The following is a 24,245-nucleotide window of genomic DNA, read 5'->3' on the forward strand; positions in this document are numbered from 1 at the left end:
GTAGAACTGTAAGCATCGGATTCTTCTGTAAAGCACGGGAAGAGGAAGAGTGGTAATACCTGTGAATCACTAAAGATTTATAAATAAAGATTTTGAGAAAACGTCACTGAAATTCATGTAGTTAAGAGCTCGTAAGAGTCAGGAAATACACACACACAAGCTTGTCTGATTAACCAGGAACCCCTGCACGTGTGGAGATAGCCACGTTCATTTCTTATCTAGGAATTTGAATTACGTACATTCCTCCGATAATTAATAATAAGATGCCATCAATGTTGATTTGCAGGTGATGGATGCATGCATCATCAGCATTTTTGCAGCTAATGCATGCATCATCTGCAAACTTCTCCTGTTGATAACGAGGGTATTTTAGCTAAGAGAAATTAAATAAACTGAAATGAGCTGAACGCAGGTTTTAATGCATATGGACACCTCTCATATATAGCCATAGATATGAATCTTACCCCGGCCCCAGCAACTTTATAATGTTGGAAATTGTTCTTGGGCCGGGAAGATGTTGATCAGGATTAATTCCGTTCCATATATATCGATCGACCTAACTAATTAATTAAGGTAATTAAACTTTCAGAACTTGATTGCCAGACCCTGTTCAATTTGTTGAATTTAGAGTGTGCCGCAGTAATATTTTTAGTAAGTTGAAAGTCTAAAGATCAAATGCGTAGTTCAGTTCGGGGAGGAGATTTTGTATATAAGATTTTAGAATTTTTCTTGGAGCTATATATTGGCAGTTACTTTCGGTTGAAGGTGATCTTAACAGACAACCTCGGCTACAATGATATTTTGTGCTTTAATTAACTCCATCGTTATCTCAAGAACAAGAAAGAGAAAATATAATGCTGTGCCCACACAGGAAAGAAAATATAGATGACTGGTATATGCTTGCTGTGAAGTTGCGTTGCACCTACGTACTCTTAACTTTATTCTTCCATGCCCCCACCATTAATGTCAGCTTCCTTTACATTCATTCTTTCTTTCCTTTGCTATTCTTTTTCCTAGCTTCTTCCATCATTCCTTCTCACATGATCCCCCTTTCTCTTGGAGAGCAACGCGTCATTGATGTCCTGAAGAGTTAATCGCCAGAGCTCAAGCTGATCCCAAAAACAATGGCACCCAATATAGGATCAGTCTTCAACAAATTCCTATCTCTCTTTGTCCTTCTTCTCCATCTTGGTTGTTTTACTTTCACAACCAAATTAGATGATCACCACCCTAATAACCCTCCGCCAACCAAGAAACGCAAAAAAGTCTCTCCTCTTGCTCCCATCTCTTCTTCTCCTTCTCGCCTAAAATCCCACAAAGCTCTATCTTCCTCTTGGTCCTATCTCAAAAGCATTTTCTCTTCTAAATCGTCCAAAACTCAAACTCAATCTGGAACTCCGACTCTAACCTCAGCAAGATCATCACAGCAATCCATAGTCACCACGATACCGCCTGAAACTCACCTGCCCGAAGTTCCACCACGGATAAAGTCAAGTACTGGGTCCTGCGAGGAATCCGATATCTCAACAGATCACCATTTCTTTCCTTTAAGAAATGATATCTTTCCATGCACTGCTTGTGGTGAGATTTTCCAAAAACCTCAGCTTCTTGAACAACATCAAGCTACCAAGCATGCTGTTACACAGCTTCTAGATGGCGATTCAGGCAAGAACATAGTCCATATCATATTTAAAACCGGGTGGTCATGTAAAGAGAAGAGCCCAGAAATCCATAGAATTTTGAAGATCCATAATAGTCCAAAGATACTGTCAAGATTTGAAGAGTACAGGGAGTTTGTCAGAGCCAAAGCTGCAAGAAACAGTAAGAGAGGAGACGAGAGGTGCATTGCTGATGGTAACGAGCTCTTGAGGTTTTACTGTTCAACCTTTATGTGTGATTTAGGACTGAATGAGGATTCTAGCATTTGTAACCAGCAATATTGCAGTGTCTGTGGGATAATCAAGTCTGGTTTCTCACCCAAGATGGACGGAATTTCTACACTATCCACTAGTTGGAGAGCACACATGGCGATACCTGAGGAGATTGAAGAGGAGTTCAAGTTCATGAATGTGAAACGCGCGATGCTAGTTTGCCGGGTCGTCGCGGGTCGGGTCGGGTGCGACCTGGAAGAGGATGTGGACAAGCAGGATGGCGGGTCTGATTCTGTCCTGGGAAGAGGTGGTAGTGGGGTCCACACCAGGTTGGATGAGGAGGAGCTGTTGGTGTTTAATCCAAGGGCTGTGCTTCCTTGCTTTGTGATTGTATATACTGTGTGAGTGTGACCATGATAATAGCGTATGATCCCTTCCTTCTGCTATGTAGTTCTTATAATTTTGATGGATTGTCTAAGTGGTGATGGTGATGGTGTCATGCGAGCTTTTGACTTTTCTTGATCTGCGACCGTGACCAAAATATGGTCACCGCCCCATACCATTGCCCCAAGGAGTAGACTGCAGGGTCTTAACTAGTAGATAATTAATGCCACCTGGCTTGTTTTGCTTGTGATTTTTTTTCTTTTTTATTTATTGATTATTTATTATTAACCATTATCAAGGGCTATGTTCACCATACCTGTCATGTAGTAAATAGCTCGCCATCCATTTGGATTTTGGGAGCACTAATTGTGTGTGTTGCTTAGATTGCAGTCTATGATATGCATGGGCCAGTAAACACGCTCTTGGTGTGTTTGTGAATTTTGAGCATTATAATTCTCAATAGATTCTAAATTTGTGAAAGTGGATGTTAAATTAATAAGGACGTGCTGTTAATTTTATATGTGATTGATTGTTAAATAACCATCTTAATTAAAATTTTAAATGAGATTACATAATTTAATTTATAATATTTTTTAACACATCTTTTTAAATCAAAATCTTTTAAACTTAAATTTTTTATAAACTTATATTATATTATTTTATCAATTAATTTTAATTAGAAAAGATAATTGAAGGATAACATTTGAACTCTTCACCGTCCAGTCAGTAAAGTTAATTCTCATGCCAAGTTAGAAAACTATTTCAACAAAAAAATTTAAAAATTTAAAATAAATTCTTAAAATTTAATTTATATTATTTTCTATAAGTTAATTTTTCAGTGAAATATTTTTACTTGATACCTTAAATCTAAGATGAACCGGGGCTGCTGTTTTTGGTTTAAGTTAATCTTTATTTCATTAACTCGATTAATGATATAAATTGGATTGTCCAGATAAGGCAAAAGAAAAAAGTTTTGCTAATCAATTAAACCATGAGGCGTCGGTGCTGTTTGACATACATGTGTCGGTGATATAAATTATTTTTTAAAGTATTTTTTATTTTAAAATAATATTTTTTTAATTTATTTTTTATATTAAAATAATATATTTACACTAAAGTAGGGCATGTAGAGATTTTGATAAGTCGTACTTTCTTATGTTATCTAGAGCCTTTACTAAAGTAGGGCATGTAGTAGTTGCACGCCCCCGTAAATATTTTTTATTAATATATAATTAGTTTTCATGTATTAAAATTAAATTCTTTTCTATTCAATTCTCTATCAAATCATCTATATTTAAAATAATATATTTATAAAAGATTTAAACAAACCACTAATGATATACGTAAAAAATGATTTATAAACAAACTGTTCATGCTAAGTTTTCATATAAATTGATATCTCAATATGTAAATGATAAATGGTAAAAATTGTGATTTTTAAATTATTAAAATTCCATAAAAAGGTAATTACTACATGTTTGTATATATAAAAAAATGTTTGTTTACCATTATTCTTTATTTATTTATCTTTTAAAAAGTCTATCATTCATGATGAAGATGTGCTCTCGGTCATACACGCTATTTTAAAGAGGTGGGCGCCCACGCATGATTATGTTATGGGTCCATAAAGAATCCCGGTCAGCCCACCTCGTCGTGGGTGGGCAGCAGGTCAACCGAAGTCATTAAAGTCCCAAAAAAGAAAGCAAAGCTGAAAAAAATTGCTCCTACTCCTAACGTAAAGCTGGGCTGAGTATGTGAGAAAATTGCTCAAGTACCGCCTCGTTATTGTGAAGATGTTTATGTTTTAAAAGATATTTTTATGAAAAATCTAAAAAATATATAAATTTTTTAATATTTTTAGATTGTTTTTATTTAAAAATAAATATTAAAAATAAAATAAATATTATTTTAATATATTTTCAAATAAAAGAATATTTTAAAATAAAATATTTACCACACTTATAAAATAAATACAAAAATCACGATCGAATTATAGTAACGTTGTTTAAAATTATGTTTCAAATAATATTTTATGAAAAAAATAAAAAAATATTATTTTTTATTATTTTAATTAAAAAATAAAAATATTATTTTAATATTTTTTCTGTAAAATACAATAATGAAACATCTACCACATTCTATACTCACAAATAGACACAAAATTGACTAACAAATCATAATTAGAGAAAGTATGACAGTAGTTATATTTTAAAATATATCAAAAATATATATTTTTTATTTGCAACAAATTATTTTTAACATTAATATATTAAAATGATCTAAAAATACAAAATAATAATTAATTTGATGTAAAAAAAATAATATACTTTTTTAAAATATTATTAAAACACAAAAAAAACAAATTAAAAATAATCTTCAAACATAACCACAAATAATTAAATCTTGGACGAGGAGACTCTCTCCTAGTCATTCATAAGAAGCTAATCCAATCCATACTTCTAAAGAGGCCTTACATTTTCCAGGCATTAGTAACTAGTCCAGTTCAGCTTGATGCATATCTCCTGGGCTGGCTGTGAAATGGAGGTCTCCGGCGAAGTCAGTGCCGGAAGATGTTTTGGAATTGGAGTTAAATCTTTTTTTAAATTAATTTTTTTAATATTTTTTAATCATTTTAATATATTAATATAAAAAAATTAATCTATTTCATATTACAGCTGGAGTTTAGCTGAAATTGACCGATTTTGCAGCAAGGCCAGTAGGCGATGCCTGTATTTCTATGGAAAACCAAAAAAAAAAAAAAACCATGCCACTTTTTTTTTTCAAAGTTGCATGGGTTATTGAAAATTTACATTAAGAAATACCTACGGTAAAAAATCAAGTAAACTAGTTTATAAACGAGTGGGACAAAGCTAAATTCAATAAAACATTGTTCCATCAAATAAACAAAACAAAAAAAAAAGCTCGTGGATTGGGCTACAATTTAGATGTAATTAGCCAAGCTCGGCTCTTAGAAGAACTTTAAATTAGGTTTGTGAAGATATTCTTTAATTGAATTTTGTTTATATATTTTTTTATTTTTCAATTTAATTTTGAATTTTATGTTTTTTTTTAATTATTTAGAATTTTAATTCTTCTATCTTGTAAAGGCCAGCTTATGGACTAATTAGAGAGAGGCAAATTAGAATAGCAATAAAAATTCAGAAATTAAATACGAATTAGGGATCTTGGATGAAAAGTAGTATTTTCAGTTCTAATTTTGTCTTTCTTGTTGTTTTCTTTTCTTGTGTTTTGTTTTCCACATAGACCAACAAGGATCTATTTCTTTTCAGAAAGATTTTAAGATTTTAATTTTCATTTCCTTTAACCTTTTTAATGCCAAAATTAAACTCATTGCCATCCCCTCTATTTCTTCTACTGTGAATTCTTGGGTCTGAGAAAGAATAAATTTTATAATCCACTAAAAATAATAAAAACACGAGTCCCTTTATATTTTCTATGATAAAACAATAAATTTGTTTAGATTTCTCATAAAATTTAAAGATAAACCGAATTTAGTAAAGATATATTTTTAAAAATTCTTACACACAAACACAATCAAATTGATCTCATTAACGGCATTAATTTTAAAAGAATACCTAGGAATCCTCGTAACATGTATAAATGTTGAGTTCTTATACAGAGAGTTGTGTTTAATAAATGCTCCGAGACGATGCTGACGTTTAAATGGATATACAGTACAGATACAGGTAGATATCATTAAATGCATGGATTGTTAAGTTCTTACACAAAAGAGTTTTTCTTTTCCTCTGAGCACTGCATGCAATCGAGCCCGCCCAACCCATCAAAATCCGACCCACCTCCATTTCCGTGCCAAGAAGCAAGGCAGATTTTCCGTGCAAAAAGCTAGAGAGAATTCAAAAACAAGTACAATCTGATTCCCAAGCTTTCTTCTTTTCATTCCAAGTCCCTTCTTTCTCACATCTTCGATCCATTCGCAATAAACAAACCAAGAAGTACAGAGAGACACTAAAAAAAAACCTGTAATCAATCCATCCATTTGACTTTTAAATCCTCGAAAACTGCACTTTATTTTTTCGATGCTCAAACTCCATGGACGGTGCTTTCTCCTACGAGAATCTCGCTCTGTGATGTTAATGTCAACTCCTGTCTTCTCCCCTTCAGCCACTTCTTTTTCTAATATATTCAGATCCACGGTTTTTTTTTTTTTTTTTTTTTCCCGGTTAACCTTTTCCCTTTGCGTGCTCTCTAAAAAGATCCTCTAAAACAAATATTGTTCACGTCTTTTTCATGACCGCCAGATTCTTTCAGCTACCAGAACCGGCATCAGGTTTGTATTGTAACCGTGCATGGGGTTTTCAATTCCAATATGCTGCGTTTGTTTTCCTTAACTCCTCCTTTCTTTTCCATTTGCAGGCTTTGCGGTATGTCTGATTTCAAGTTAGATGTAGTTCCTGGCCAGGATTTTCCGGAGCCTGGTTTTAGGCCCGAAAAGGGAAGAACGATTTCAGGTGCTGAAAAGATTAATGCTGCAGTGTACAAGATTTTCAGTTTTAATCATGCAGGACGGAGAGCTACAAGTAACGGGTAATAATGGGAATTAGCATTGATTTTTTTTAAATGCAGTTTATTAGTTTGAACTTTGGATTGTTATCAATTTGTTTCTTTTTTGCAGGTTCTTTAGAGGGAACGGAGCAGATAGTGAGAGTCTCGGTCTCCCAAACGGCGGGGATGGAAAACGTGAACATGGATCCGGAAAAAAATATGGGCCTCTTATATCTGGAACGGCTTACTGCATTTCGTCTTGTGGCATGATAATGTTGAATAAAATTGCTTTATCAACTTACAATTTCAATGCAGGGATATCACTTATGTTTTACCAAGTACGCTATACCCTCCCTTTGCTTTCTAGTGTGTTGATTGAATTGTACAAAAGTATCTTGCTACTGCAAACTTTCTTTATCTAATCAACTATTAAATAACAGAACATATCGAAGCCTCTCGAAATTTGAAACCTTCCTTTTGATGCAGAATTTGGTCAGCTGTCTTGTTGTTGCTGTACTGAGCTTGTCTGGGGTAGTTTCAGTTGAAAAACTCAACTGGAAACTAGTAAGGGTATGGATCCCTGTCAACGTAATCTTTGTTGGCATGCTTGTATCAGGCATGTATAGGTATGTTATGCGAAGCAGTTTGTTTGGGTTTTACAGATACAGTGGAGAGGAGTGAACCCTAACTGTCATTTGGATATTGGGGGAAGCAAAACGTGGTTGTCTTTATTAGTTGTCGGGCATGCGTGTTGCTGGATAGCAATATGCTCTCTTTTCTTTTATGAGAAATAGTAGTGTATTCAATTATTATTTTGCAGTTGATTCTGGTTCGTTTCTGCTTTCAGTTTGAAATACATAAACATAGCGATGGTTACAATATTGAAGAACGTGACAAATATTATAACAGCAATTGGGGAATTGTATATTTTCCGGAAACATCAGAATCAGAAAGTATGGACTGCCATGTTTTTGATGGTACGTGACAATCCCTCTCTTGTTTCCGATGAGCGAGCAGAGCTATATTCTTTAATTTATGGCCAAAAATCATATCGCAGATATGACTGTCTTTGATTTGAAAAGGATTCTTTAATTTATGGCCAAAAATCATATCGCAGATAGATTTTATGCTTGTGCATCAATGATCTTATTGTTGCTGGAAACAACTTATGAGTGTCTGCTGGATTAGTACTCTTACAATATGGTAAGCCAGGCTCAGCAAAAATAACAAGCCCTTGATTTCTCCTTTTGTTTTGCAGATCATCTCTGCCATTAGTGGTGGTATCACAGACATTTCCTTTGATTCCATGGGTTACACATGGCAAATCATGAATTGTATTTTAACAGCCTGCTACTCGGTATGTAGATTAAAAGCCTGTCATTTCACTTAGCCCTCAATCCCTGATTCCATGGAGCCGTGACTCTTGCTATCTGTGTCAGTGTCAATGGCTTTCTATTTTTGCAATTTTCGACCATTAATCCACGACATTTGTACCCTGTCACAGCTTACCCTGCGGAAGGTGATGGACACGGCAAAGCAGTTAACCAGAAGTGGATCTCTTAATGAAATCTCAATGGTCCTGCTGAATAATTTGTTATCTCTACCTTTCGGTATCATCTTGATTCTGCTATTCGATGAATGGGAATACATAAGAACTACGTAAGTGCAGTAAGAATCTGTATGCTTTTTTCTCTTCATACCATCGTCCATCGGTAGATTGTAATTCTGACATGTGGTTTTAATTTGCAGGGATGTGATTAAATTACCAATGTTTTGGGTTGTCGCAACAGCCAGTGGATTACTTGGACTTGCCATTAGCTTCACCTCCCTGTGGTTCCTACATCAAACTGGCCCCACAACTTACAGGTAATTCTGTGCTCCCTATCCTTTTAGAATGGATGATTTTGCTTGTGTTTGGTATAGCGGTAGCTGTTGTGGTTGTAGTTTGAAAAAAATTGTTTTATAAAAAATGTTTTTAGTTGAGGTGGATTTGAAAAAATAGATGTTTGGTTAAAACTGTGGTTGAAATTGAGGTTGAATAAAAAATAGTTTAATGTGTTTGGTTAAGAATGATTTTGAAATTAAGGTTATAAAATAATTTTAAAAAATATATATTAATATTGATGATTTTTAATTTAAATATTGTGAATTTAACTATTGCTATTACATCATGAAATAAATCATACTTAATATAAAATATTTTTTATTATTCTACAAAATCATCTACAATTTCATTACGTACAAAATACATCTGATAAGAACTACAGTTTTCATATTTTTTTTAGTGTATAATAAAATTAGATAAAATATTATCAAGTATAAAATTAACTATAAACTATTTTTTTTTTTAAAAAAAAAAACTTAACACACTAAATAAAAAAAAAACCACAGTGCAAGTGAACAATGTAAGAGAATTGTACTGTTTACATGAACAGTGTGCTGATGCACACTGTTCATATAATTGCATTGTTCATTGAACAGTGCAATTACATGAACAATGCAAGAAAAGCAACTTTCAGATGCTTTTTTCAATCCTGCATTCCAAACACATAAATTAATGGGACTTATGAATAGTAATTAGTGGTTTTTTCTTTCCAAACACTTGCATCTTGCGTTTGACATTAAACGTGATTTTTAATGAGTAAACAAACAGCCTCATTGTAGTAAAAGTCCTCAAATTGATAAATACATTGTTGTTAACTTCAGTTTACAGAGTTCTAATGAGGATGTTCTTTTAGCATCATATTCACTCAGTCTCTTGTTCTACTACAGTCTGGTGGGTTCCCTAAACAAGATTCCCTTATCTTTTGCTGGTCTTGTTCTGTTCAAGGTTCCACTCAGTCTACCAAACCTTTTCAGTATACTTTTCGGTAATAGACAACACTCTTCAGACAATGTACAGTTATTTTATGAGCGTAATTCCCTTATCATATTGTCTGTTTCTCGCAGGTCTGTTTGCCGGAATATTCTTTGCCAGGGCTAAAATGTCCTGATCCCAGAAGCAGATTCTTGGTAATCTTGTTAAGCAATTATATTAGTAGTCAAAATCAAAGCTTTATATATAAGTGGATTTACTAATTATTAGAGGAACTAAGAATTAAGGGATTTGGAAAGCAAGCTGCTTTCGAAAACCGCAAGCCTGAACAACATGAATGCTGTGGTTGCTCATTCATGAGGGTGGAGTTGTCGTATGGGAAGGTCTCCGCGTCCTTTTCTATTACCGGAGGAGGCGAAAGTACTGAATGTCGTCTTTGGATTCATTACTCAATGTTGCTTATGCTCTATGATGATTTTCCTTCCATAACTTTTACCTGTACTTGACAGATGCCATAGAAAATGGGCTGCTAATTAAGCTTGTTCAAAAATCAGACAAGTCATAATTATTGCCACGTTGGCATCCGAATATCATGGGCTATTTGCACATCGTTGATGTAATATTTATCATGGATGCAGTTCATAAATCGTACTTTCTTCATACCTTCTCCTGGTTTCCGTAGTCAGATCGATGGTGGGCCTCGCTGGAAGCTCATCCGGAAAACGCTAATTTTCTAATTCTCTAACAGCATATATATCGATCGTCTTCGCCGTTTGGTGGAAGCATTCCAATATCTGGTTTCTCACAAAAAAAAGAAAAAAGAAAAGAGAAAAAATCCCAGCATGTCAACCGTAGCTAATCCAAGCAAAACTGTTAAATTTTCTCAGGATTGCGCATAAAGCTGATTCAACGACGTAACATGTTATCAGAATATGTTATCCTAAGTAGGCAAAAACTCGAGTAGTTTCCATGAGAAAACATGGATCAGGAGCATGTAAGAATTGGATATGTCTGGAGTGTTCGAAGGAGCAATTTTTAATCGTAAAGACGAAACGGAAAAATAGAACACCTATAAAACAGAAATTAAACACCACTTGCCCACAAACCATTGCAATGCACAACCATATGATAAAGAAATGCCTCTCTCCAGTCAACTTCCACAAAACCATAAGAACAAACTCATTCTTGACAGTTTATTTTGCATCTCACATGCCTAGATTGCCCCAATAATCACAAGCATTAGAACTAGGATATATAGTTCTTTAAAAACAAGCAGTTAACCAAATTAACATCCTTAAAAAAAGGAGGGAAAAAAAGGACTACAATAATTGGTTAAATCACAATGTTGTATCAGGCAGCAAAAACTAAATATTGTCAATACCCTGAGAGAATTGAGATGAAGAAATCATCTCTATCAAATCCATCTCCTTCTTTCCATTGAGAGGATGTGTTTGATCCATCTCCATGTCCATGTTCGTGCTATTGTATCCATATTCAATATAAGACGAACCTGGAGCATTACTTGCTCCATTCAATAGATACGAAAGGTAGAGATCAGAATGGAGGTGGTTATAAGTGGGTGTTTGCTGATCTGTTACTGCTTGGAAACCGTTGGTGCACAGCTTCGGATTCAAAGTAGAAATATCAAAGTCATTGTCACTTAAATCTTTGAGCTGCTGACATCCATTGTTTTGATATAAACCACAGGAATCCAAGGAGTCATTAAAAGAATCCGCATTGAAGTTGTCCACCTCCATTGTTGGATTCTCTGTAGCAACCTTATCTGTTGATGATGGCTCTTTGGATTTGTTGCCAAATAAATTTTGGATGAACAGAAGTTCATCATCATTACATGATTGTGCAAGTAATGATGGAGAGTCATCCGAGGCGGATTCAGATAATTCAGGGAGAAAATGGTTGAATTGGCTTGACGGGTCTTCAGATATGGAGCTTGATGGGGTGTTAGTGGTTGTGCTTTGTGTAGAGGTAACAGAAGTTGACGCTTTTTTAAGGTTCTTGCTTCTAATATAGTCCTGAAGTATTGAGGGTTGAGGTTTTCCACTTTGGCTTCCTGTTTGCTTGTGCTTTCTCCTTGAATCCTGCCTTCTTTTCGTAGCGTTCCAATGATTTTTTATAGCATTTTCTGTTCTTCCTGGAATAAGCTTTGCAATCTCCGCCCATCGGTTCCCAACTTTAGTGTGAGCTTCGACCAATATTCTCTCCTCTTCTTCGCTCCAGCTATCTTTCTGCGGCAAAACGTTAAACACAAGAACCGTCATACTCTCTTAATAGTAATTAACTACAAGACAACACAAGATAACAATATTGGCATTATTATCAAAGGGTTGTTACAGAAAAGGCAACAAAACTTTTCAAACGAATGATTAAAGTTAATGCCTTTTACGTCGACAGTGACGATGTTTTGGAAAAAAGAAAAAGAGGGATCCCACATCACATGATGCTGAACACTCAAAGAAAGAGAAACGTCAAGAAGATGCAGAACAATATCTGAAAAATATGAATGTTCCTATGATCTGCATCTGATAAAAAAATCTAGAATAAAATTCCAGACACTTTCCCAAATCATATTCTGATATATATAAACAAAAACAGAAGATGATCGAATGGCTTGTGTGGAAGGTATTTGCATGTAAATATGTAATGTGTGGTAATTAAACTAAAAGTCATCTGTTTTTTTTTTTTTTTAAAAAATAAAAAATTGGTTACCCAAGAAAAGGAGAATTAAAAAATACATTAGAAATGAAGAAAAAGATTCAATTGCAGATTCTCAAAATAAATAAATAAAAATGAAAGATCTATTTAGAGCATGTTTGGGAGTGTGGTTGCAATTATTTTTCTAAATGTTTTTCACAAAGAAAATATGTTAAAATAATATATTTTTTTTAAAAAAATTATTTTTTGATATCAACGCATCAAAATGATTTATAAACACTAAAAATATATTAATTTGAAGCAAATAATAAAATAGTTTTTTTTAATTTTTTAAAATATTTTTAAAACATAAAAACAAATTGTTTCTAACCCATCTAATTTATAGAATTTCTTTTTCTCCGGGGACGGTGACCATCTTCTGTAGAATTGAGAAGAATTAATTAGGATATTTGACTAAAGTGTTCAATTTGGTGCTAAAATTACTATGAGGTGTCTTCATATTCAATAGACTCACAAGTCTTTTGGTATTGAAAGGCTGATCTCATGAGTTGCAGGTGTAGAAGAATTACAGAAGGACTATACGATCGATTAACGCCATGCCTGTATTGGTGCCTAATGTTATCTATACTGTCTGTTGCGTTTTCACCCAGAAAAAAAAAAACTTCAATTTGATTTAAACTGTGATGTAATTGAGATTTATTCTATCATCAAAAACAAAAACAGAAAAAAGGATTTAAGTGCATTATTCTTGGTTATATTTCTTCACGCCAATAAACTGGCTGATCGTGCATAGTATTTTTTTTAAAAAAAAAGAAAACATAGAATATATAGGAAAATAAAATCCACATCCTTGATATTGTACTTGTAAGACAAATCGGACAAGGCTATCTAGGGTTTGTCTTGTCAAACACTTTGGAAATTAATAGCCCAGAAAATGAGAATCTAGCCAGTATTTTAGTTATTAGGGAAGTTCCGGAAATCAAGAAGGCAAAAAATCTCAGAATCTAAGTCCAAGATTGTTCTTAGATACCCCATCAAAGCTTCTCATAAAAAGAAGCCCACAGAAAAGTTTAAAAGATCTAAAACAATATATCTGTTAATTATTATAGAAATCACCAACGTGAAGAAAGACAGAACTAAATTAAAAAACCCTAGAGGAAGTGAAAGGAGAAGAAACCTTGATATCAGGCCGCAAATGGTTGTGCCACCTCTCACGACACTGCTTCCCAGCTCTACCAGCCACCCTTTCAGCTATTTGAGCCCATTTTCTCACTCCAAATTGCTTCACCAACCTAATTAGTTTCCTTCATTGCAGAAAGAAGAATCCATGATGTCTCACTCGAACCATCAAACAACATAAAATTAAGAGGAGAAAAGAAATTCTAAAACATTTTAAACAAAGTGTTTTTTTATTACCTATCTTCTTCCTCTGTCCATTGCCCCTTGATCAAAGTTGCACAAGATCCTTTCTTGGTTTTCTTTCCCATCCCTTTACAACTCTTCCCTGAAACATTATTCACTTCTCCACTCAAACCCCCATTAGGGTTTCCATCATATGCCCGGTTAAGGCTATCTCCATCAACAAAAAGCCCATCGACAAAACTTGTCTCTGAAAAACTTTGCCAAGGAACAGCACCAATTGCACCACTAGGTGGAGAAAAACCACACAGCCCATTTGTTGAAACAAGGGTTTCTTTGCTTTTATCATCGTTTTGAATATTTTGGGGCGTGTAATGGCTTTGACAAAGTAAAAACCTATCTGTGGCTGTTGATGGTGGAGTTGGTTGATAGATGGAACGGTTGTTTTGTAAATATTGATGGCTAAAACGGCCACCGCCACCTCCTCCTCCTCCTCCTCCTTCCATCAAATCAAAGAGCTCGAGTTAAGAAGAAAAGGAGAGAAGATTTTAAGCGTAGAAATGAGCTTGATTTATGGAGTTGTTTCGTAGGTTTTTACTTCTTTACTTGTAAGAAAACCCCATGACAAATGCTGGTCATTTTGCTTGTACCAAGCCTTGTAATGTGCATATAGCCTAATAGCCGTTGATCACCTGGTTGATCTAATGGCTGAGAATTAGAGCTGAGTGTAACTCCTGAGCTTCCTCTCTCGGACAAAAGTAGGAAAAGAGGTGGAGAGATTAGTGGGTTCGTTATTAAACTCACAATTAACTAATCATTTCGTAATAAATCTCAAATAATGGACAAAATTGGAAAGTTATCTTGAAGGTTGTGGGCCCTACCAATTACAGAGGCATTTTTCACGCCACCAATACGGAAAAGACAATTTTGCCCGTATGATAAAAACAATTTCATGCAAAGCCCACTGCCATATATAACCGCCAACTTTATAATTATTATAATTAAATTTAGATGGGATCCAAATATGGTAAGAACAAGGTGTGCCCATGTAATTTTTGGAAATTAAATCTAGTCAATAGGGTGATGAAATACTGGAGAATTCCAAGCCTCGGAATTTAATTTTCTGGTTGGCTATCTGCCAAATGGCTAGCTATTATTGATTAATTAATTATTAATTCTCAAGTCATTGGACACCCAGGTACCAATGTAATTACGATAATTAAATTTTATTTTGCTACGTGGCTGGAATAGTGAGAGTGTTGCTATGCACAAGCATAGTGATTAGTGAGTAAAGTCTGTGTCTTGCCAGGTAAAGATGATTTTCTTCCTAGTATTCAAAAACTCTTTATTACGAGGGCAAGAATTCGAGGCATGATGTCTCAACAAAATTTAAGAAGTTTAGAGGTAAAATTAATTTTTTTATTTTAATAATTTAATATATTTTTTTTAACTAAAATGATTGATGAGTAGTGTGATACAGGTAAAATATCAACTTTTATGAATTCAAGGACTCTTCAATTTTTAAGTTAATATCCTTTATAAAAAAAAAAAACAATAATATTTTTTTAAAAAAACTCAGGAAAATAAATATATAGTAAATAATGAAAATTAAAAGATCCTAGAGCTTGTAGAATTTATAGAATTTCATATAGCCTAAAAATTTTGATATTTTATGGAGAGGAGATGCTAGAATAAAATTTTGGCATCGATAGCATTAATGAGAGATAAATATTATAGTTATTAAATTTGGGCTGGCTCAGCAGGTTGACCCAATGGCTAGCCAATCCGGGTAAAGTGAAAGACCAGCCATAGCAAAAGAATGTCAAACTGGCAACCCACTGGGTTGACCTGTGACTTAGATGACCCGGCAAAACTTGATAGAGACCCGTTTTTTTTTCAAATGCAATTTTTCTCCTAGTCAGAGACCTTTTTTTTCATATTTATTAGTTAGTTATTAATCATTTTCAAGATTCACTATATAAATACTAGAAAAATATTTTATTTTTCAATGTGGAATTTGAAATCCTTTAGTATATATACTCTATGTTCACAAGAAAAAAATTGTTTTTTCAATGTGAAATTTGAAATTCTTTAGTATATATACTCTATTTTCACATGAAAAAAATATGTTTTTTAAAAATGTGGGATAAAAAAAAAATTTGTTTAAATACTTCAACTTAAAGGATAACATAATATCTTTTCAATGTGGGATATAAAATCTTTTGAAATAATCTTTTAAACTTCATTATTTACAACATGTATAGCTTCTATTCACATGCATTGTTTCTTAATTTTTTTTTATATGAAATATTAAAACTTAACATATATATTTTTTATTTTTTTCCAGTTGACCCGGGTCAACCTGTGCTGCCTGCTGGATCAACTCTTAGGTTAGGTTTGATAACTATGATAAATTTTTATTACACAAGCATTAATTAGTAAAAATATCTATAACATATATATTAATGAGGATTAATTTCCCTTACGTGAAAATATTTCTGACATATGCATTAATGGAGGATAGATATCCCTTACACAAATATTAATGTGATGGAAATATGGTGGACTATTGAAAAAAATTTATACACCATCTCGTACCCAACATTAATATTGATATAAATATGTTGGGTTCTTAAATAATTTTTATACACCCAAGAGTATAACGAGAGTAGGACCAACAATGTAATTGAGCCCATGAAAACTAGGCTCTTGTCCCTAGACGGGGCTTAAGAATGTCGGGCTTCTTTCAAGGCTGAGCCTATGGTGTTGGGTTATTTTTAAGGCTGAGCCCATGAGAGCTAAACTATTCCATACGACTGGGATTATAGAGACAAAGTTTTTTCCCAAGGCTTGGCCTATTAGGGTTGGGCTTGGGCATATTACTTATAAAATCATGGATTTTATTTTATTCTTGAAAGATTTTTACACTTCAAAAATTTGAGTTTATAATAAGGGGAGATGTGAGAAAAAAATATTTATAATTTTGGCATTTCAATTCAAAAATATTGTGCCAATAGAATCCATTTATCTATAAATTAGTTTTTTTTTTATGATAAAAGATATTATATGATTATGAGTTTTTTTAATATTATTAATGTACACCAAATGGTTTATATAAAAATTCCTTAATTCTAAAATTTTGAATTCAATTTTTGTTTTTAAAGTTATTTTCTTAGTCGTCAAATCAATCCCTTAAATTTATGATTTAGAATGGATACTGGTTATCAATAATTATTTACAAGTGAAAGAGAGATGAATGACATGAGAGGAGTTGAAATGTTATACTTGGATTCGATCGTAGTCCAATTCAATCATCCACTAGCAGGTTGTTTAAGCAGCCAGGGAAGGATTTGCATACTAGTAAGCTATCATATTAGCCCATGAAAACAAGACATTCATCTAGCAAAACATTTTACTCTGTTTTTCAGAACTTGAGGCCCCCATAAAAAGCAACTTTTACAATTTACTCTTTTTAAATTTTTGAAAAATGAAATCTTTTTTCTTCTTTAAGGCTTTCATTTTTAAAATTTTCAGAAACATAAATACAATTTCTATATTTTTCTTCTAAAGAAGTCAAACTTCTTATATAGCCTACAACACATTTAAAAACTTGTTATTAAATATCATAATTTTATTAAAAGCTTTTATAATTCATAATAAAAATATATTATACTAAAAAAAATATGACACAATCATAAATTGCAGTACCAATTAAATATTAGATATTCAAGATCATGAAGAAAGATATAATGAGAAACCTAGAAAAGAGAAACAAATCCACTTGTATTGAGGATGAAATATAATGTCATTAATAAATAAAAAATTCCTTTCATGACCAATGGTGCTGTTTATGAGAACCTTGCACAAAACCTAGTTTAATTCATTCCATTTCTCACAGTTTCTAATTTCTTTTCATGGTAAATTAATAACCCAAAAGTTATAAACTATTCCACTACATGTGCATCATTAGCTTCTCCAAACCCCCAATAACTAGCATAACAAGTGAGAGTCCACACAAAGACCCTTTTAGCCACACAAGAGTAACTTAAAGTTTTTTCTCTTCCTCAACAGATGACTCAATTGCTAGTTTCACCACCTACGCCGCCCAGTACATGAGAGTATGAGGAATCTTTTAGAGGGAGAGATCTTCCCTAAATAGATCAATTTGGGCACATTTTTTCTCTTCAATTAGCTATTAAATTCGAGAAGGAATAAGCCTTATTTTTAGCTCCACAGTTGGGGTGATTGATGTTGGTAAGGTCCCAACAACCTAGAAAGGCTAAGAGGGAGGAGTGGTTGGTGCCGGTAAGGTCACAACAACCTAAAAAGCTCAAACGTATAGGCCTTTTAGCCCAAGCTCGTGTGCCTAAATGACTCTTTTTTTCAAGTGGAAGATAATCTTTTATTTTTTTAATGAGAAGATAAATAGGCAAACTACCTAGTTTCATGCAGCTAAAAAGTCACTGAAAATTTAGGCCAGGGACATTTCTTGTCAAAAACTTGATTTTCAACATGTTTTGACCCACAATACCTATAAAACACTTTATATATTTTGACGAACCTATCGATGACATCATATAACTCAGAAATTGATCTTAAAACTAAAAATCAACTTGAAATAATAAATCTTTTCGAGTTCAGATTTATCATCTCAAATAAGGTTAAGGGAAAAGAACACCTGGTCTAAACTCCTATCATCAAATAAAACTCATTGACACCAAGATTATCTTTTTTGTGGCTATAATCGGTATCAATCGAGACTTTCTTTCTCTAGCATCGATTGGAATTCAACCACTTTCTCTCTACTCTCTCAAACCATGAACTAAAAGATAAGGGAAATACATTTTTGGACTAAAATTGAATTTTTGAAATATTGAGGTATTGAAAAGTTATCATGTGAAAAGCAAAAAGACAAAAGTGAACTTTTCATCCATTTTTTGAAATTGCCATCCAATTTCTCATTGTTTTTAAATTTGGTCCCTATTTTTTCAATTATGACCCACCTTAATATTTCCTAATAAATTGGCAATTAATTTGGGTGTAAAAGGATTCAATTTATGAGAAATAAAGTTTAAGGACTAAATTGAAAAAAAATATCATAGTGAATTGCTACCATGAAAAAACCCATGTGTTTTAGTTTCTTTCTAATAAATAAAAGACTGTTAAAAATATATTTTTGAGGAGATTTTAACAAAATAAATTAAAACTTAATTAACAAAATCAATAGCTTGAGGATTTGGTCGAATAAGTAAAATAAATCAACATTTGTTTAGTAGAAGTTACAAGATTGGGCGTTTAATATAAAAGGAACATTAGGTTTTTTTGGATGAAAAATTTAAAAGGTTTTTCTTCTTAGTTATACTCCATCAAATGAAACTCTATATAAAAGGTTTTTGGATTGTGTTTATAGGTGTCAATAGAGAATTTACCGTTCATATAAATATATAGAGTGGTTAAAATTTGATTTTTTATATTTTTAAATTATTTTGATATAATTTGTCAAAAATAAAAATAGATATTATCTTAATGATTTTTAAAATTAAAAAAAAAACATTTTAAAAAACAACAATTACTATTATAATCCTAAACGTCCAATGTTTTCCTGCATTTACCTATAAAAACAAGAAAAAGTTGATTTAAATTATCGAAAAAAACAAATAAAGAATGTCTATTTGCCCGTACAAATTCAATGGTATCCGTTCTTACTTCTTAGGCGGAAATGGGTGGGGAGGTGGCATAGCATGGAGGGTAAATGAGAAGAGATGGGAGGACCTCAGTACCACCATCACTGCACGTGGAAAGCTGTTACTTTGGGAATATAACGTTTTGTGTTTTATAAACTTTTCAAAAAAAAAAAAATTAATTTTTTTATTTTAAATTAATATTTTTTAGTATTTTTTTGATAATTTTTATATATTGATATTAAAAATAATTTTAAAAAAATAAAAAATATATTATTTTAATATATTTTTAAATAAAAAAATATTTTAAAAAATAATCATAATTATATTTTTAAATAGGTGTGATAGAATCCCAAGGACCCATACCCATAATATTCATTGCATTCAATATGTTTAATATTGAAGTTTTGTAGTGCTTTTGTTCGGTCCAATTTTCCATTTGATGCGGGCACTGGGGCCTTATTTGGTTTTCCCGTGTCCAAAAAAGCTATAAATTGTATAACTAATGATAACAACTTAAAACACCATGTTAATGTTTATTTTTGTGCTTTTAAATTATTATTTTAGAAAAATATTAAATTAATATTTTTTAAGTATTTTTAATTAGTTTTGATATAATAATGTTTAAAAATAAATAATAAAAAAATATTTTTTTAAAAATACCTTAGGCTATAATAACAAACACTCAATAAATAAGCCAAGACAAGAACAACAATACACAACAATACAAATTATCGACAATAATTCGAACAACATTATGTAAACTTTTGCATGTGCATTTATTTATGTATAATTTTTTGCCGATTCGTCTTGTTCTTTCTTTCCGGGAATAAATCTTTGGCTGAAAAGAGAGCGAAATAATATAATCATCAAAAGTTCTTTCTTCATATACAAGTTTTTGCCTTCTAAAAAAAAATACAATAAATTTTTAAAAAATTATTGTGAAACCACAAAAGCAAAAGAAAAACCTAATTTACAGCTTAAAAAAAAGTAATAATATTTATTTTTAAAAATATATTTTGTTTGCAAATATATTAAAATAATATATTTTTTTATTTTTTTTAAATTAAATATTAACATTAGCACATAAACAATTTGAAAATACTAACAAAATTAATTTAAAATAAATAAATAAATTTAATTTTTTTTATAAACACATTTAATACATAAAACAAACAAGCTTTAAAAAATTAAAAAAAATTAAACAAGCACTAAAAAAATAACTGAGATAAAAAAAAATTCGAAGATCATCAACTTAATTGTGAAAATGGCATATATTGACAAACGGAATAATTACACTTTGCCACATGATAATGTCGTCCAAAAATTAAAAGCCGAAAGGCCCGAAACTACCCCTCCTATCATTGTCCTCGTGAGCAAAAACACATGTCTAAGCCTAATCAAAAGGCTAATGTTGCCACGTTCAAGTGCATATGACCACTTAATCCTCTCCATGGTCACGTGCATCCCTGCAACCAAACACCGCCGGCCACTACCCACCCACACCATTCACCTTCCATTCCCCTTCCGAAGATTCCCTCCACCCCTCAAAGGAAGTTTCTTTTTTTTTTTTTAAATCTCATTTTCTTCTCTTTGTTTTTCGGCAGATATATCATAATTACTGCAACTTTTTTTTTTGGTCAGGGGGTGGAAAACAAGGGGAATTGTGATGAGGTGTTATGAGAAATAGTCTGAGGGTTTTCATGATTTTTTATTTTCTTTTTCCCCATTAGACTTCTTGGGCATTATCTTGGGAGCTAAGAGGGAAACACGTGTCCTCTCCACCAGTGTTCCAAAGAAAATGAGCATAGTTAGCAGCATAATAAGAGTTTGTAGGGTCAGCAGAAATGGCTTCCAAGAAAGTCTCCTCGGCTGCCCACAAATCCTTTCTCACGTGCCAGAGAAAGCTTGCGTACTTGCTATACGCCTCTGCATCCGGTGGCTCCGCCCCTATTGCTCGCTTAAAGTATTCCTCTGCCCTGTTAATTTACACATGAAGAAAAGGGTTAGTTACCAGGCAACCAATTTGCTGACTTAATAGTGCAAAAGCTCTAGCTTAGCAAAAGATCAAGCCCATAAATATTATATAAATAAACAAGAAGTGGTGGTCAACAGGCTATGCTACACGCAAGTTGAAGATATTTATGGCCGGCCAAGCGCGTAAAGGGTCACGCGCAGAAGATGATATTTGCCATGAAGGGAAAACTACAACCACACATTCCCTGTCAGGATTCAGAACGGGGATCGAACAGAAAAATATACAAGACGACAAGTCAAATTTAAAGCAGCGTCCTAGATATGGAAAATGTTGGAGAATAAACCTAGGAGATATTCCGACTAGGTGCTTGACACCCTAACATGAATTTCTGGACTCAAAAACTCGATCAGTGCCCAACTTGCTAAAATATCATAATACTTGACAAATTGGCTTCTGAGAAAGTCTCCATTGACAATAATGGAGTTACAATTTACAATGGAAGGAACTAAGAAATGGAAGGCAAAGATTGTGTAAGCTTTTACCTGTCGTAATCGTGGACGACCATGTTGAGGAATTGAGCGTAATTGGCAAGGAGGAGAGGATTGTTAGGGTCTTGAGACAATCCCATTTGATATTGTAAATCTGTTCTAAAATACTCTGCATAATCATCCGCCTCGATCTTGGCGTTAATAGGTGAAACAAATCTCTGAATGGTCTCATGATCAAGGGATTCATCTCTCAATGGAAAATATTGCATTTTAGAAGCCTCCTCTACGATTGAATTCCATCGACTCAACTCCTCTTCTCTACTCACTTGCTCTGACGCTGACTCGGCCTCCCTTGATGTCCCTAAAGATGACAATTGAGATGCCCCGTCTGGGACAATTGTTCTTATTTGGTTCGACTGGTCGAACCATCCATCGCCTTCAGTGCCACTGGCGAGCGGCCGGACCTTTCCGCCACCGCCATTATTGCCCCCAATTGAAGTTGTTTTGCCACTTGAAGATGATACCGAAAACATTTTTACTGATGAAGAATCGAACTTCTGATTCTTTTGGTCTGGGGTTTCAACGACAGATATACTCTCTGTTGTAGCTGCATAGGACCCTGAATTTGGTGGAGCTGCAAGTGCAGTGTTATTGGCCATGGAATGTACAGTAAAGTTTGCAAGGAGAATCATCACATACACCATAAGAGTAGGTGTATGTGAAAACACTTGCTGAAACAACCAAACGAAAGAAGCATGCATTTCTATCTGTACGCGAGCAAGAATCCCTTGCAAATCTTCAGTGAAAAGAAACTCTCTCATTTGCAAACTAAAAGCGTGAAGTTCTCGAATTATGAACACCATGGAAGAAAACGCCTTCTTCACTGAACAATAAGCAGATTCCCCTGCTTCTCTAAAACCTTCTTGCCATTGCATCTTTCTCCTTATCATTCGAAGCGAAAGTGGAAGGTCGACACTATTCGCCTTCCGTTCAATACTTGCTGGAATTATATCATCTCTCCCTGACCAATCTGGTGGCTCTTGCCGGATTTCTGGCCACGGAGGCTCCATTGAATCCAGAGGAAACTGCCTTTGGTCCTGCACTAAATTTGACGAATCTTCACGGATAAAGTTACTATAAATGTCCCCGCCATTAATACTGCCAAGGTTGTCTCCAGAATCAGAAAGAATCTCTGATTCGGAATCCACTGCATCACTGCCATCGTCATCGTCGTCGGAAAGCTGGAACCTGAGAGCCAAATCTTGAATTTTCTTGGAAAATTCTTCATCAGAAAAGGCATCCAAGCTAGCACTGCTAGCTCTTTTTATAGTCTGACCTCTTGATTTCTGAAACTCGTAAGAACGAGCCCTCTGTAGCTTTGTTGTTAATGGAGTTCCAAACAGAGTCCGTCGGTCTAGTCTCTGTAAGCATCTGCACAGGAGCACACAACCTCCAGTTCCATCGAAACGACGCTGTCGTTTAGACGATGGAGATGAAATTGCAGAGGCTAGAGATTGAGAGGAAGATGGTGAATGATTTGTAATTGGCTGCGACCATTGAAAACAGGTCGTTGTAGCAACTTTCACTCCCATTTTTTCCTTCTTTTTTTGTCCGAGAAAAGCTAAAAGGAAGCTTATAAAAACAGAATCAAATTCCCTTAGATCTGCTGCAGCTGGTTAAAGACTTTGCGTTCCTTTTCTCTCCTTTTAATTCACAGGAGCCTAGAAAATAAACAACGAATATAAAATAAGCCAATATATCAAAAAAAAAAAAAAAAACTTTGAATCCCGGTAAACAATCATTACTTTCCATGAAAATCGGATCGGAAAAGGAATAGGAAAACGCAGTTAACGGCACGAAAAACAATGGAAAAAAAGGAAGTGAGATCCAAGAAATGATGCAAAGTTCAAGAGAGACTTTTGCAGGAACTTACGTTAGATTTGATGAACAGTTTTTCGATTGGAAATCCTTAGATGGAATCCGGCGAGAAACTGAGGAGTGAGAAGCGAAGTACAAACCGTATCTTCACTTATCAAGAAGAGCGAGGAGAGGCTATCTCTGTCCCTTATATATAAACCCCACTGAGACACCCACGCACGAGGCGAGCTACTTTCGTCTTTTATTTATTTATTTATTATTATTATTAAAAAAAATCTCCCAGACTGTAGCCAGTTCTGTTAGAAGCCAGCTGCAGTTTAAGTGGTTGTTGAGGACTGTCGCGTATATTGTTTTTTTTCTTTAATAGTTTTTTTATATAAAAAATATTTTATTTTATTTTTTATATTAAAACATCAAAATCATATAAAAATACTATAAAAAGTATTAGTTTGAAGTCTTTTTCAGCTAAAAATATTTTTATAAAACATCTAATAATAAAATTTAAAGAGGCACTAAATACCTTCTAAAAGACTAATAGGCTATTTGTTCAAAAGTGTATTTGACTTAAAAAAAAAAAAATTATTTTTTTATTAT

General features: G+C 33.4%; 4 protein-coding genes across 5 annotated transcripts; 2 read left to right on the plus strand and 2 right to left on the minus strand.

Moving 5' to 3' along the window:
• Nucleotides 1-933: 933 nt before the first annotated feature.
• LOC118035215 (uncharacterized) lies at nt 934-2,546 on the plus strand. Its single transcript, XM_035040735.2, has one exon. It carries the CDS (start codon nt 1,125-1,127, stop codon nt 2,274-2,276), a length of 1,152 nt encoding a protein of 383 aa, XP_034896626.1. The 5' UTR covers nt 934-1,124; the 3' UTR covers nt 2,277-2,546.
• A 4,088-nt stretch (nt 2,547-6,634) lies between these two features.
• LOC118035271 (GDP-mannose transporter GONST2) lies at nt 6,635-10,347 on the plus strand. Of its 2 annotated transcripts, XM_035040808.2 has the most exons (9): nt 6,636-6,821; nt 6,910-7,117; nt 7,266-7,405; nt 7,627-7,756; nt 8,038-8,136; nt 8,284-8,438; nt 8,529-8,645; nt 9,552-9,649; nt 9,729-10,347. In XM_035040808.2, the coding sequence occupies exons 1-9, from the start codon at nt 6,661-6,663 to the stop codon at nt 9,770-9,772; spliced, it is 1,152 nt and encodes a 383-aa protein (XP_034896699.2). In that variant the 5' UTR covers nt 6,636-6,660; the 3' UTR covers nt 9,773-10,347. The 2 variants fall into 2 exon arrangements, with proteins under 2 accessions (XP_073267315.1, XP_034896699.2); XM_073411214.1 differs by having other exon boundaries at nt 6,635-6,821; nt 9,552-10,347.
• Nucleotides 10,348-10,958: 611 nt separating this feature from the next.
• On the minus strand, nt 10,959-14,132 carry LOC118035270 (transcription factor MYB119). The gene is made up of 3 exons (XM_035040807.1): nt 13,684-14,132; nt 13,445-13,571; nt 10,959-11,840 (listed from the first exon to the last, which is right to left on the minus strand). Exons 1-3 carry the CDS (start codon nt 14,130-14,132, stop codon nt 10,959-10,961), a joined length of 1,458 nt encoding a protein of 485 aa, XP_034896698.1.
• A 6,404-nt stretch (nt 14,133-20,536) lies between these two features.
• Nucleotides 20,537-23,864, minus strand: LOC118035214 (uncharacterized). Its single transcript, XM_035040734.2, has 3 exons — nt 23,707-23,864; nt 21,828-23,494; nt 20,537-21,286 (listed from the first exon to the last, which is right to left on the minus strand). The coding sequence occupies exons 2-3, from the start codon at nt 23,363-23,365 to the stop codon at nt 21,037-21,039; spliced, it is 1,788 nt and encodes a 595-aa protein (XP_034896625.1). The 5' UTR covers nt 23,366-23,494; nt 23,707-23,864; the 3' UTR covers nt 20,537-21,036.
• Between the last annotated feature and the right edge of the window lie 381 nt (nt 23,865-24,245).

This window comes from Populus alba, chromosome 9 (assembly GCF_005239225.2).
Source record: "Populus alba chromosome 9, ASM523922v2, whole genome shotgun sequence".
Lineage (NCBI taxonomy): Eukaryota > Viridiplantae > Streptophyta > Magnoliopsida > Malpighiales > Salicaceae > Populus > Populus alba.

Bases quoted from the DNA above. Each gene is read 5' to 3' on its own strand.
- LOC118035215 (XM_035040735.2), top strand. From the start codon at position 1,125: ATGGCACCCAATATAGGATCAGTCTTCAACAAATTCCTATCTCTCTTT.
- LOC118035271 (XM_073411214.1), top strand. From the start codon at position 6,661: ATGTCTGATTTCAAGTTAGATGTAGTTCCTGGCCAGGATTTTCCGGAG. The intron at 6,822-6,909 runs GTAATAATGGGA...TCTTTTTTGCAG, and splicing joins CGGAGAGCTACAAGTAACGG to GTTCTTTAGAGGGAACGGAG. The intron at 8,439-8,528 runs GTAAGTGCAGTA...TTTAATTTGCAG, and splicing joins TGGGAATACATAAGAACTAC to GGATGTGATTAAATTACCAA.
- LOC118035270 (XM_035040807.1), bottom strand. From the start codon at position 14,132: ATGGAAGGAGGAGGAGGAGGAGGAGGTGGCGGTGGCCGTTTTAGCCAT. The intron at 13,572-13,683 runs GTAATAAAAAAA...TCTGCAATGAAG, and splicing joins TGGACAGAGGAAGAAGATAG to GAAACTAATTAGGTTGGTGA. The intron at 11,841-13,444 runs GTTTCTTCTCCT...GTTTTGCCGCAG, and splicing joins ATTTGCGGCCTGATATCAAG to AAAGATAGCTGGAGCGAAGA.
- LOC118035214 (XM_035040734.2), bottom strand. From the start codon at position 23,365: ATGGGAGTGAAAGTTGCTACAACGACCTGTTTTCAATGGTCGCAGCCA. The intron at 21,287-21,827 runs GTAAAAGCTTAC...GTAAATTAACAG, and splicing joins GTCGTCCACGATTACGACAG to GGCAGAGGAATACTTTAAGC.